The sequence below is a fragment of the Crocodylus porosus genome, unplaced genomic scaffold, assembly GCF_001723895.1.
Source record: "Crocodylus porosus isolate Cpor-Errol unplaced genomic scaffold, CroPor_comp1, whole genome shotgun sequence".
Taxonomy (NCBI): domain Eukaryota; kingdom Metazoa; phylum Chordata; order Crocodylia; family Crocodylidae; genus Crocodylus; species Crocodylus porosus.
Genome location: NW_017728950.1, coordinates 33,723,495 through 33,738,351, shown reverse-complemented (window position 1 = coordinate 33,738,351; position 14,857 = coordinate 33,723,495). Strand labels below are relative to the sequence as shown.

Below are 14,857 nucleotides of genomic sequence, written 5' to 3'. Positions count from 1 at the left end.
CTGCTCCGAGCTCCCCGCTGCCAGGCCACACTTCTCCTGTGTGCACAGGAGCAGCACGGGCAGCAGCGCGGAGTTGTGCCCTTGCTGCTGCCCCTGCCTGCAGGGGAAATGTGGCAGGGCAGTGGGGAACTGGGAGCAGGCAGCTTTCTGCACCACTTCTGTGCCCTGCCGCACCAAGTTCCAATGCTGCCTTGAAGAAGCGGCTAGGGCAGCACAGCGGGGAGCACTGCCCGGAGCCTGGGGCCAGGTCTGAGGCTGGGAGGCAGCTGGGGCCAGGGCCAGGGTGGAGAAGCAGCAGACGTTTGCAGCTGGCCCAGGTTCTGGGTACCTGCTGACAGCCACAGAGCCTGGGCTGGGTGGGCTTTGGCTGGGGGGCACAGGGCAGCAGGGATGGGGGGCAGGGGCTTTGGGCGGGGGGTAAGAGGCACAAGCATGGCATCCTGCCATGTACCTCTTACCCTCATTTTGTTTTTCCGGCATGCTGGCATTCTGGCACCTTCCAAGGTAGGCGTTACGGGGGTTTTCGGCACTCCAGCCAAAAAACGTTTCTTATCCCTGACCTAGACATTTGTGAGAATATGACTCCGTTCATGTGCAGAGGTATAAAGGAACATGACTCTTATTCCTTAGTCATCCACAATTCATACCAAAGAATTGGCTCAGTAATACGGCCTCCCTCCAAAGTGATAGAAGCTGTTGGGAATATTGGTAGTATTTGTTTGTAGACAAGGTTCCATTACACTCTGTACAACAAGATCACTGTTCCTATAGAAATTCATCCATCAAATTCAGGTCACCTTTCTGGGGTCACCCGACCCCCAGTTATCTTTCCTCTTCAGTGCAGGGGGCTGGACCCGATGATTTTCTGAGGTCCCCTCCAGCCTTACAATCTATGTAAGTTGTTCTTATAGGAGGGCCTTGACCTTATGTTTAATCATGTTTTAGCCAACCATAGGGTTTCCCTTATAGGTTTTCTAATAGGATTCGGTTTCTTCTTCATCTCATTTCTGAGTTACAGTGTTAGGCCTCTGTACTTAGTTCAGAATTTCTTTGAAATGGCAGCTCTGTCCCAGTATAATGTAATTCTTGCCAACATATCTTACAGCTTGTTCTGGCTGAGTTCAGCGAGGTAGGTTTTTTTCTTTCAGAATCGTTTGCCTTTCCACAGAGAGCTGTTCTGTCAGAGAGGCAACAGAGGTTTTTCCTTACTTCCTAATGCACGTTCACAGCATCCCTAGCTAGAGCGCCAGGTACTAAACATGGCTTTCTCCATTCCTACCTTACTCAAAAAAGTCAACATGTATCATTCAGTATCCCTCTCCTCCCATTTCTCAAGGTCTCCAGTAGAATGGGGACAGGAGAGGTAGCTGCTTAATCCAAAATACTGTAAAGGGATCAGGACTAGGAGAGGGCCAGATGAGGCTCTGAAGACATTTCTTGAGTAGAGAGGGGCAATGGGGGGGAAAGGGGTAACTGGAGAGCAAAGGTTCTGTGAACAGAGGGGTCCAGCAGAAAGGCTCACCATTTTAAAAAAATTAGACGTGGAAGGGATCTAAACTCTCTCTTTCTGAAAGGCCCTGTTTTGCAAAAGAGAACAAAAATATTATCTATGTTCCAAAAAACCTTTTAGCCCTAAGTCTTCTTATCCCCAACTTTCAGATGAGGAAATGGATTTGAAAAGTTTAAAAGCAAGCCTGAAGACAACAAATGCAATGCTATAGTTAGGTCCAGGATGGAAGGCAGTAAATTACAGGGTTAAGCAAGAATGAAGGAGCACTTTGGAATAAATCACATCTTATCAGAGCCTTGGAATAACTTCCCCTTCCTTCCTTTTGCCTTTCTTTCAGATTTTATTACCTTGGCCGCCTCTTTCATTCCTTCTAGCTTTGTCTCATTGTTTCCTTGTCCAAGTGAAACATTTTTTTAAAATATATATTCACAAGAAATGCTGATACTCATCCCCCATTTGCGGGGGGTAGTGAGGGAGGGCTAGAGCTTGGAAAACCCAGAATAGAAGAATCGCAGTGGTGTGTGACTTGGCAGGACCAGACGCATTCTGTTTTGTTTTGCTATTATAAAAGGAGAAGAAAATAAATGTTCATAGAATAAATGTAATCTCTCCTCTCCTTGTAGGTAAAAAGGTGAAAAGGTACTACTGAGGAAATGCTCTGTCTGCAATTCGGGGAACTTTTAAGAGTTGCCATTCAGTCTGGTTACTTAAAATTAGCACACTCAGATCCTCAGCATCCGGTTTGAAAATCTGTAAAGGTTTCAGACTTAATTGTGTCATAAAACAAGGGCCTTCAGTAGGGGGCAGAATAGAGGCATAATGGCCCACAAGGACCTCCTGGATGTGTTGTGCCACAAGCAGGCATGCTGCTGCTAAGTAAAATAGGGGAACATGGCAGCTACCTTACTCTGCACCTCTTTGCTGGAGAAAGCTAGTGCTTGCTGGTGGGGCTAGACTGGAGTGGTCCTTTTGCCCAGCTCAGACCAAGCACTCACTAGTTTGTAAGTTTCTAATATCCTTATTAACATGAATCCTAATACAGAATTATATGGCAGTTAATACTGGATGGATTTCCAGCTAAAACAAGACTCTGTTTTTGTGCTGCAGCAGTAATAAAAAGACACAATCTACAGACCTTGGGTAAATGTAGACCAAGTGCTCTTCCTTTGCATAAAGCCTGACTTGTGTGTAGAGGGGCAACAGCTTGGAGTCCTTCTACCCTCCCGTGTTTTTGGACCTGCCACGTGTCTGCTTTTGCTTTTAAAAATAACAGAAATCCATCAGACACATTGAAAATGGTTTCTCTCTTCTCCATCAAATATTTCAGATCTGCTTCCAGTGAAGTCTGTCTCTTCAGAAGAGGGTCTCTTTTTCTTACATTGGCTCTCATGTTGTTTGTGTAAAAGCCATTGATTTAAGACAACCTGTATTAGTAGGAATGGCCTGACCTTAGTGGTGAACCAGACTGACAGATTTTGAACTGGTTGGCCTAAATCGCATAGAAATTATGTTCAAGCCCAAAATTAAACATTGTTTTGTTCAGACATATCTTCCCTATTCTGGACTTCTCTATTTTTGCTAGCACCTGTGTTTTCCATCCCAGTTGAACAAACGTAACAGTACAGTCCCACATAGCTAGTATTGTGGGATGCCAGTTTATCAAAGGTAGATGTCAGGCATATTTTCCTGGGGGGGGGCGTTATTTGTTTGTTTGTTTTGTTTTTAGTTTGCTTTTTTTAACAAAGGACAGAAAATTTAAATTTAACATTTTTAAAATGCTTGATTTTTGTACATCTGTCATCCATGTCAATTTTTCACTTTTTATAAATGGAATTATGCTGCAATGCTATGCCATGTTTTTCCAGGCCTTTCCCAAACTTGGAACATATTACCCCAAAATATTATCCAAGACAGATAAATGTGGTGATGATGTAAGACTGATGTAATTTAGTTAGATTATAGTAGTGCCTAAAATGGGCTAGGTGCTTTGCACACTTGTATCAGGACCATCTCTGACATATTGACCGTGAATGTGAATCCTTGGCAAGTTGCATCATGTGAGAGGAGGGTAGTTAGAGAAATAGTCATGTGGTTACACTGTCCTTACCCGTGCTTTATTTATTCATATTACCACCCATGCCCTTTCCCAAAAAATCAGCCCTCCTAAATTGGGAGGCATATCTTAAGAGGAGATGCTGATTTTTCTTTGATGGAATGAAGCAGGGAGTAATGGAAGCAAGTAGACACTCTGCTCTAATGACTGCCAAAATTACTTTCTCTCTTTGGCCCCAGCAAGCAGAAGTCCTCTGTTGTTTTCATAGCCACAGTATATATTGGCCAAGTACCACAGCTTATGCCTGAAGTAGCAGTTGAACTGGCTGAGAGCAAGTGAGCTGCTGCATGCAGTCTGTAGTATCTTGATGAGGCTTGTGGTATGGAAACAACACTGTTATTTACAGGAACTTCTATAAAGAACTATTTACAGTAAGGAGCTAACACTCTTGCTTCTGTCCTTGCAAGGGTCTGGGGCCTAGCCTTGTTGCCATCCTGCCACACCAAGTTCCTGCTGCCTTACTCAGGCTGTTCCTGGGATGTCACACTTCCTGGATAGTCTGTGTCACACAGTTGGTCATGACTCTGGAAAAATCTCCCCCCCCCCATATTATGCCTTCCAAAAACAAGGTGCTTATTTGGGGCATGTAGCGTGTGAAAAAAATTCAGTATCGTTTTCATAGAAAGATGTTCTTCATTATATGCAAAACACCCCCTCTCTCCACTGTGAGGAAAATAAATGAAGAGCAGATAAAAAGTTGAAAGCTAACTTGGATGGTCATGCTTTCATTTTATTAATATATGACTGCATTTCCTAGTACTTCCGAATTATATTCTGATATAAGACTGGAATTAATTTATTGAATGGGATAGAGCTGCACTCTGTTGTCATTTTAAATGGGCTGGATTCTGTTTGTAAAATGTCGATTAAAAATTCAGGAAGCAAAACTTGAAATGGATTGCCCTCTGCTTTGAAGAGGATATATGTCCAAAATTACAAGATTTGTCAATATCTGGTATTTCGTTGGCACTGAGCTTTCAAATCTCATGCTATTGGACATGAAATATTTATATTCTGGCAGACTGAGATGCAGGAGAGGGTTTGAACCACGCTTCTAACTGATTATCACTTTGTCTTAATGTCTAATAAATATGTAAGCCAAATTTAAAAAATAGTTTTCAGGTTTAATTTATTTTTAGAGGAAGGAGTTTGTATTTGCATTCATAATACACACTAAGATTAAAATTAGTACTAGAAATTTAAATTTATACAGTTCTTTCCATTATTCCCAATTCTTCCCTACGCTTATTGTGAATGATGTTTTCCAGTGTAATATTGGGATACTTATAGCTAAACAGCACATGTGAGAGAATCTAGGCATTATTTGCACTGCTGTTTGTAAACATTTAAAATTAGTGAACCACAGGAGCTGGTAGCCTGGTGGGATGTTATGCTATAAAAATCTCAGGGGACTGAAAAAAACACCAGACCAAATGGGTCATTTGGAACAGTGGTTCTCAACCTTTTTTTGTACCAGGACCCATTTGTAAACATCAACGGCCAGTCCCAACCCAGTGCCCCTCATTCCCGACCCTCTGCCCCCCACCCTCCAGTGTGTGGGGCAGGGGGTGGGTGTATGGGGCAGCGGGGTGTGGAGCACGTGGTGGGTGTGTGGGGCAGGGGGGCCCTAAGCAGCCCCTTGAGGGATGGAACACTGCCAACCTGCAAAGGAAAAGCCATGGTTTCCCATGTTTTTCTCCTTTAAAGAAGAATCCATTTTTTAAGTTTACTCGCAACCCTTTCATATATTCTTGCAGCCGACTTTCGGGTTGCAACCTATGGGTTGAGAAATGCTGGTTTGGAGGATTTTGCTTCCTACTGTTAAATGAAAAGTCTGTTCAGAAACTTAAAATTATGCTTGTTTGCACAAAGTCAGTTCTGGGTGTCCATATTTCTTTTATTGTCACCCCTAGTACATGGAATAAAACTTAAGATCACAAAGGCAATATGGTCTAGTGATTAAACCAGTGAACTGGGAAACAGAAGGACTGAATTCTATTCCAGATATGGGGTAGGGTATTGTATTTATTTTTTCTTGTTCTCAAACTCATATCTCTGTCGCTTCATTCAATTAGCTCACAATCTCAGCATGCATGGCAGGGGGCAGAATGTCGATGATGGCCTCTAATGGTGGTGTTTCAACTGGCCCCTTCATTCTCATTCATTTGGGCTGGGAGGGACTATGCAGGACTTGTCATCCTTTACAAGGGTGGTCTTCTTGTCACAGTCCCAAGCCCATTAGGGGTGGGGGCATTCTTTGTTGGACCATTTTTAGTACTGAGGTATTCATAGAGGTGTATATATTCTGAAGGAGAATTCTATTCAATAGTATTTTCTTCAAGCTTCTTTGGGTGGAAATTGCCATTTCTCAACTTCCTACAGTTCTTTGCAGAAAGTTTTTTTGCATTATTTGATATTCTTGTTTTCTGATATAAAAAAGACAAAAAAACCCTCTTAAAAATAGGATTTCAGGGTAAATTCTGAACAAAAGAAACATTAGCAGATTTTTTTCAGCAGCTCACTCACATTCACTAGATTGTTCTCTCACCATTGCCATCTTTTGTCCTTGACTTTCAAATTCATTGGATTGTAACATTCCTGCCTCAGTGCCAGTCTTCAGATTGCAACAAAGGAAACACATGACATTATAAAGCCAGGTAGGAGTCCAGTACTGCCTAACCTGTTTAGGTTGAATGTGTAATATGTAATTTCTACAGGACTGTAATTTGGATCAAAAATGTTCACATGGTATTTGCAAAATGTAGATCAGCAGATTGTTATTGGTGGAAGATCTGCTGTGTTTATCCAACTATTTTTCATAAAAAAATTACTCCAGCAACAAGTAAGAGAGTGCTTCCAGGCCGGCAAGTATGGAATATACTGTAAACATGAAGTAAAGCTATGCATTCATTGCCATAAGCAGATTCAACAAAAAAGTGACTTTCAATTGGCAGGTGCACATTCAGCATATACACCTCACAGTATTCAAGTAGATATTCCTTCACCTAACGGCTTGTCACTAAGCTTTTATTTTTCAGCTACTTTGAAGTTAAAGTTGGTCATGTTAGGAAGAGAGGGTTTGTTCCAGGAAAAGAAAGACAATTGCACTGATTTTTCAGTTCCTTTTGATTGCCTAAAACTGGGGAGTGAAGATTAACCAGTAACACGTAAAGCAGACCCATGCCCTTTCGTGTCTAATGAGAGTTCAGAAGTAGGAGACTGCTGACTCTTTCCTGCAGGAGGGTAGGTTTATGCTAGCTTCCCAAGCAGGTGGTTAATCCCTATAAGAGAAGTCAAAGGTTTACCCTAGCAGCCTACCTTAAACTGACTCCTTATTTCCCCCCTTTTCTCTTGGCTGTGTGGCTCATTGGGAAGGCTGATCTTCATATTTCTAATATAAAGTAGTTGTCTGTTACGAATCTAGTGTTTAATCTTGTCATCTGATAAATTCCATTGGGGTTTAACCAGTTGGAGGTCCAGCTCTAATGAATGTCATAGCCCAGCTGTCCATACTAATGGGTTATAAATCTATCAACTGCCTTTGATACTCTTGATCTTGATGTGTCTGGGTTCTTGTAAGGGTGAATGGGACTTTTGTGAGGGATGCCAAAGTACTTCCCTCATAAGCAGTCAGGATGCAGTTTTTATCCTCCCAGATGTGACTTGACATGCGGTTCTGCTAGATTTTATTCTTTCAGCCACATAGCAACAGGGGAAGAAATTTTGATTTGTAGGTCATTGTGAATTGAGCTCATAAACAAAGTAGCAGTTTAAAGGGGCACTTGGGCATCTCCCTGCTCCCCATGCTATAATCAGTCCAGACACCCACACTGACCTGGGAATACACATGGCTTGCTCCTCAGAGGATGTCTGACCAGAAGCCAGGCTCAGTCAGCAGTCACAGTCCTCTCCCCTCTGAGCCTGACTTCCCCCTTCTGTACCACTCCTGGAGGCCTGCCATTGGCTGCAAGCCAGCGCAGCCCAGTAGCTCTCCCCTTCCTTGCCCAGGACCTTTCCAGCCTACACCATCATGCACCCTTCCCCTCAAGATCTCTTTCAGGGTATTTCCCTCCCTGGTTACCTCCTCCCCCACCCATAAAAAAAAAAAAATCCACATTGCAATGGATCTTTCTGCCCGTGATGGATTTGGAAGGAGAAGGGTTGTAGAACCAGGTATACTTTGGGGGTTTGTCATCTCTATGGTGTGTAACCAGTGGAGGGGTGTGTGCTCTGTGGGCAAGGTGAAGGTCCTGCCCATCAAGTAATATTTGAGGGCTTCCACCATCCATTTTACTGCCAGATAGTCTTTCTCAATGATAGACTAATTCTTTTCCCTTTGCAAATAGGTTCCAGCTCAAATAGAGGATGGCTTGTTCCTCCCCATACACCGTTCAGGACAACACTGCCCCCACCCCATTCCAGAAGCATCAGTCTGGAATATAAACTCCTTTGAAAAGTCCAGGTTGTACAGGACTGGTTCCCTGCTTAAGCAAGCCTTCAAAGTGCAGCATACTGGGGGGGGATTCTCTGGTCCACTGAACCATTTGAGGATGGTCACCCCTCAGAAGGACTGTGAGGGGGCTTGCAGTTGAAGAGAATGGCATTATAAACTGTCAGGAGTAACTGGCCAGTCCTAGAAACCAGCATACCTGTGTTTTGGTGTTGGGAACCTCTGCAAGGCCTGGACCTTGTCTACCAGTGTCTGTAATTGGCCATTCCTCAGGGTGTACCCCGGGTGTGTGATTTCAGTCTTGCCCATGTGGCACTTAGCTGGGTTTGTGGTTAGACCCACTTCCCCGAGTGACCACAGCACCATGACCACAAGATCCAGGTACTCTGCCCATGTCTGGCTGTAGCCTGCTATGTCATCCAGATAGGCTACTGCACATCCCTGATGGGGCTGCAGCACTCAGTCCATCAGCCTCTGGAATGTGGCTGGGGCCCCACGTCTAGAATTGGTATAAATCAAAGGGGATAGAAAATACTGTCTTTTCTCTAGTTTCTGGTGTTAATGGGATCTGCCAATACCCTTTTGTCCAATCAAGGGTCATCATATACTGGGCAGCTCCTAGCTGGTCCAGTAACCTGTCAACCTGTGGCATTGAGTACATTGAATTTTGAAAGTGCATTGATTGACCTTTCAAAAATCAGTAAAGAACCACATAGTTGCCAGCCCACATCATCACAAGCAGACTAAAGCAGAAGGTTAGTGTACCCAGAGGAACAGTGCTCCTAAGAAAGAGAGTCACTGCACTCTGAACTGGAAGAAAACTTCTAGGTGATCCTTAATGAAAGATTTAAGTAGAGTGCATGGTTGGGCTATCCTTACAGACTGCCATATTCCCTATAACAGCCCAGCAAGTTGAGCTGAACCTAGATACTCAGTTTTAACAATGCTGAGATTTAAGATAATGGTCACTGGTAGCATAGCATTTTCAGTAGAGCTTGTTGAATGGGAGGCACCTACAGAGGCAAGGTATCTGTATCATTTTATTGTAGGGGTTTAGTTTGATCTGGAGATCACATTGTTAGCATCAGGCAGCTATTCACTCTTTTGCTTTTAAGAAAGAAAATTGCAATCTCCCTTTTTGATGTGCACAGAAGAAAAGTGGTAGATTTAAATTGCATATTAAATTTTTTTTCTCCAGGGTTGCTCTCCTCAAACACAATGTTGATCTATTAATAATAAGATACTATAGTAATGGTGTGGCATAAGAAGCCAAATAGAATAGATTTAAAAAGGCAGCATCCAGAAACTGCGTTGCTGCTGTCTGTTGTAAACATTTCTGTTCAGACTTGATTTTTCCAGATATAAATCCAAGAAATATTAGGAGCACTGAAATCTTAAACTTTCTTTTTGTTTAAATGTTTTCATGTGTAACAATTTCCCCTCTCGGTGTATGCTGAATACATATTTAAGTGTACAGTAAGAAAATAGCTGAACACAGTTTCCCTATTAAAATAAAAAATATTTGGTTTCATTGCCCACTAAATGTAGTTTTGTTCTGGGCTTTCCCAACTCGTTGTTCTGCAAGTGGAGAAGGAAGGAAAAAGTGTATTTAATCGGGGCAAGACTCTTTGGCATTCTTGCTACTGAAGCTTGAGGAGCTTCTGAATGTCTGCTGAATAGAACTCTATGAAAGGAAATAAAGCCATGGAAGGATGACATTTCAGTGCAAGAAGAGCATGTATTTAGTACTTTCAGTTACATAATGGGGCTGAAATGGATTAACAGGACCCGCGCATTCTTTTCCTTGAGAATTGCTCCCAGCACCGCTTTTCCCTGCTTCTGATACTTCATTCACAGTACTAACAAAAGGGTTTTCTTTGTTATTGCTGTTAGTTTGAATTGCAGTAAATTGCATCAACGTTGCTTAGAGCAAAAGGGTGATTAATCAGCAGTCCTTAGCTGAAATGGAAAAATGTTCCCCATCATCTAGTTTAAATGTGAATATATTTGCCAAAGTGTATCATGTAGGGTTGTGAGTGCTTGGAGAGATGCTTCTCTTTTGAGCAAATACTTTTGGATTTTAAAATATGTAGTTCTCATCAGATCAATGAATAAACTGTGGTGGGATATTCCTCTAGGCAAAGGAAATTAAATATTGCTGCCTTCGGCCAGATCATCTTCATTGCATTTTGTGTGATCTGTGCAGTGATACTATTACATTTTCTCTTTCTCTCCCTCTCTCTCTCTTTCTAGGTGCTTTTATAATCTGCTGGACCCCAGGACTAGTCTTGTTGCTCCTTGACGTTTGCTGCCCTCAGTGTAATGTCCTAGCCTATGAAAAATTCTTTCTGCTACTTGCTGAATTCAACTCTGCCATGAATCCTATCATCTACTCCTACCGGGATAAGGAAATGAGTGCTACCTTCAAGCAGATCCTGTGTTGTCAGCGCAGTGAGAATGCCAATGGTCCAACAGAGGGTTCGGACCGCTCTGCCTCATCACTCAATCACACGATCTTGGCAGGGGTGCACAGTAATGATCATTCTGTGGTTTAAAAAATGGCCAAAGAAATCAGAAAGAACCACCGAGAACCTAGCGATGGATGAACAATAGCAGGTTGTAAAACCTGCATATGAAGAGGGGTGGGCACAGGGAGCAGGAAAAGTAACAAACTTACCAGATGCTCTTAAACACTAATGGACTACAGAAATTTCATCCAGAAAACCCACTTTCGCACAAGACCTGCTTTGTGTGCAGAACTGGCTGTGCTGTAGCCCTTCGTTCTTTTTATTTCTAATTTTTGAAAGTGGAAAGCAGATTCCTTGCAATGAAATTCTTAAGTAACCTTTGGAAACTCTTGTTTTGACTACACTAACTAGACTGTCAGACTCTGCTTTGTCTTGGTGCCAGTTGGAATCAGCTCGGATTAATTAAGCTTGTACCTGCTTCACTGCATTTACATGTAGCCACTTAGTCGTCTTTAAAAAAAACACAAGAATACATTTCATTTAATAAACACTTAATATTTATCGCCATCAGCATGCTTGTGATGGACACTTTCTGAGCGAGAAGAAAAACCAAGCTGTAGTCTTTGTATTCTTAGCTACACTGCCATTACTACAGTAAAACAAAATTATTTTTTCTAATGCAGGCAACAGAAAAATGATGGAAATTCTGACTGTTCTTATCTTTGCTGGTGTTAGGAGCATGCATGTTTTTTGTGTATGCAGATTGTATGTTTAAAAAAAACGATGCTCATTGTAAAGTTTTCAGGAAAATAGAAAAGCATAGACTGTATTACAGTATTTGTTTAGATTATAAAATAAACAGTGCTCTAGTCACAAGGTATTTAACTTTCTTTTTTTGAAGTGTGGTATAAAATATGTAACATATACAAGGGGTCCCAAGTTACTCATGGTCAGTTCCTTAATGTAAGGTACATCTTTACTGCTCTAAAAGAGCCACAGTCACATTAGTAAGATGAGGCACAACATGTTTTGTTTTTAAGATCTGTTTATGGTGGTGAAGTGCTTTTCTCATTCACATGAGAATGCAAAAGGGATTTTTTTAAAGAATGAAATATTCTGGAGTGTTTTGCACAGAGCAAAGGTATTTGTTAATTAATTACCCTCTGTGGTTACTTGGAGCTAAGGTACAATTTTTTTAAGAAGGAGACCAAATATATTATAGTCTATCACTCTAATTGAAACATCTTTATATTTATATATACCGTTATGACAAGCCAACCTAATATATGGATGCTTTTTCAGTTGTGGTTACTTTAAAAACAAATGCCACTTATCTAAATATAAAATGCCAGCAGTATTTAATGTTAATCAAAGTCCATCAATCGAATCATGACTAAATTATAGGGAAAGTATCTTTAATATAAAGAACTTGGGACCTTTGTATGCCAAATTTTACATGGCTATGTGCATAACAATGTAACGTACAGCAACCAAAAAAAAAATTAACAGGTCATTATTTGTGTTGTTACATGCCTATATACTTTTGTTTGAGGTTTAGCAGTCAGTGTAATGTTCTGGAATGTTATGCTAGTATTCCAACATGAAGCTTCTGTAGAGGGGGAGTTAGCGTATGTAGATTTTAAGGATACCTGAAAAAGGAAATTAAGTACGGAGAACTGAAAGTATAAATGCCAAGGGACAGGCTGGAATCCTGGCCCTACTGAAGTCAGTGGCAGTTTTACCATTGATTTTGATGGGGCCGGAATCTCTACCTGTGATGTTCAGCATGTGCATAAAGGCCAAGTGGAAAGTAGGACAGGTGAGAGCAGACAGAGGGGTGGGGGTGCTCCGAGAAGTGTCCAGGGACCATTTGCCAGTAAACCAAGAGCTTGTTTTTGCACTTACTTTGTATAAAACACACAGTTATATTAATACTTATTGAGGAAATAAATGAGCCCATTATTTTTCACTTCTGTAACTAACTACATTAAGAAATAGAAGGTGGGCTGTTTTGAACTTTAAGAAGAGTCTACATGCTAAGCCACTAATAAAGTTTTCTCAATGAGTATACAGTGTTTTGTCTGCATGCCTCTCAGCTGTTCAGGAGGAGGAAGGAGCAATACAGGAGCAAAAGGAGGAGAACAGGTTGGGGAAGATGTCCCCTCTGATCCATAATCCCTCTTCTCCTTAGCATCCAGATGTACTTCCTTTTCCACTAGTTGCTTTAGTAAGGAGGTAAAGATGGGTTAGAATAGACTTTTCTGCCCCCAGTGTTTCCTGCAGTTCAAACAGAGGTGATGCAACATCTAGGTTTAATAGTGACTTTTATTCCTTGTAGGCATTTCTGACTTCAGATACAATGGTCAGAAGGACAGTATTCAGGTGGATCATGGAAGGAAGGAAAAAAGGAGTTATCCAGTTGGTGAAATAGCCAATGTTGTTAATATAACAGGGCTCGGAAGATGGGGAGGGTTCTGTTTCAGCTTAAAAAAGAATCTCGTTTATTGCAACACTTTAAAAGTAGGGTTGACCCAAAAGCAACTGGGTTTTTGGAGAAGGTAGATGAGAAACTGAATTAGCAGTCATTGTCCCCAAAAGAAGAGTGGGATGTGCATGAAGTGTACATGTTGAATGTTTCATTTCCTGTTGGCTGACAGGAACAGTTATATCTACTAATCAGCAGTTAAACTTCATTCATCAGAGCAATTAGGATGGAAACACTCCTGCCACCAGATGTTTTTTCCCTACAGAAAGTAAACTGCACAGCTTTTGCTCAGAATTAATAGGTTAATTGAAGCACAGACAACATGGTTTCTCTACAGGCTAGTTAAATTACAGCTGCTCTGAACAAGGGGGATAAAAATGAGAGTTTGGAGTAGAATGATTCTTTCAGCCTCTTCTCCAGCATGGGGCTTGCACCAATTGTTTTGGCAGAGAAATCAAGAAATACGCCCTTTGGATTTGTCAGGTTCTTTAGTGTTGGCGACGCATAGGGAGTGCACCCCTGAGATCGGCTGTACACCACCTGGAAACTCAGCCATGAAACCAGAAGTGCCACCGGAAGTGTACTTCTGGGTTTGCCACTGGTTTGGCAATTGGCCTCCAGGGGATACCCCCCCGTCGGCAATCAGTTACTGGAAACCCCCCTGCCCGGTCGGCGATCTGATGCCCCCCCAGACTCGGGAGGCACCAGGCACCCATGTTCTTTAGGCAGTTCCATAACTCTACAAACCTGTTGAGATGTGGTGCTAAATGCAGGTTGTGAGGGTTTGTTTGTTTTTAAATAATTCCTTTTTTCCTTCCTCTAGAATTCTACAGAAAGTTTTGGAAGCTTCTGAAATGTTTCTCCCAACTTTTTTAACATACTTGTATATCTGGCCTGAGTAAATCTTGCCCAAATTCAAATGCAGTGGTGCTTGCTCAGGCAGTTGTAGATGTGGGAGTTCTGAAATGAAGCAGAGTGCTTGATAAAGATTTTTGAATGCCAGCTGAAATGTGTTTTCTAGTTTGGTTACTCGGCAGTGGCATATTGTCTCGGAGTTGTCTGGGAAAGACTTAGGACAAGGGTGGCAATTGCACTTGGCCTTATTGGCCAGGTTCTGACCCACCTCTGGCACCAAATGAGTCCCTGATAGGGTCTGTATCTCAGGTTTCACAGTCAGGGTGAGTGACAGTGGTACTAACCCACATAGCTCCCCGAGCTGTTGTGTTAGCTCAGGAAGCCTTGGGGGTTATTGCCACTACCAAATGCCCCACTGCCTAAATCCTGGCTCCTCCAGAAGCCCTGGATGACATGACTCTGTGGGCAGGATCCAACCTGCAGGCATGTGTGTATACCCCTCAGTTGGGACGTTCCTGATGCTGCACAGATTTCGTTGTGAGCTGGAAGTAGGGCACATTTACTGAAATGTTGGCTTCTTTGTATCGTGTCTAACTTCTAACATCAAAGGAACCCCTGTTTCCCATTTAATCCATATGTTTAAAAGCTGCACTTGTCTTCATACTACATTCATGAAGAAACAAGGAAAGACTTTAAGGCTAGCAATCACAAAATTTACATTAAAATCTGTTCTATGCTTCTAATTGCATTTACTTTAAAGCCTACTGCTTGATCAGCGACCTCCGACACCCCCTGAAAACCTCACGCTTTGTAATAAATTGAGCTGTTACTCAGCTTGACCCCCTTTCTGAGCATAATGAAGTCTTGAGACGAGATCCAGCTTTGTTGCTAGTTCCCATCACAAGAAGCAAAAGACAGCTATCGAAATATTTCTGAAATCTGGAGCTCACATTAGTTGCCTGGCACATCTACTGAG

The 14,857-nt window shown here is 42.0% G+C and overlaps 1 protein-coding gene across 2 annotated transcripts in view; it reads left to right on the top strand.

Annotated features, from left to right (window-relative positions):
* LPAR1 (lysophosphatidic acid receptor 1) overlaps window positions 1-12,609 on the top strand; it is a 137,541-nt gene extending 124,932 nt beyond the window's left edge. For both annotated transcript variants that reach the window (XM_019555073.1, XM_019555071.1), the window contains exon 4: window positions 10,327-12,609. In XM_019555073.1, coding sequence (XP_019410618.1) covers window positions 10,327-10,628 — 302 coding nt within the window. In that variant the 3' untranslated portion in view covers window positions 10,629-12,609. The remainder of the gene's footprint in view (window positions 1-10,326) is intronic.
* Window positions 12,610-14,857: the final 2,248 nt, after the last annotated feature.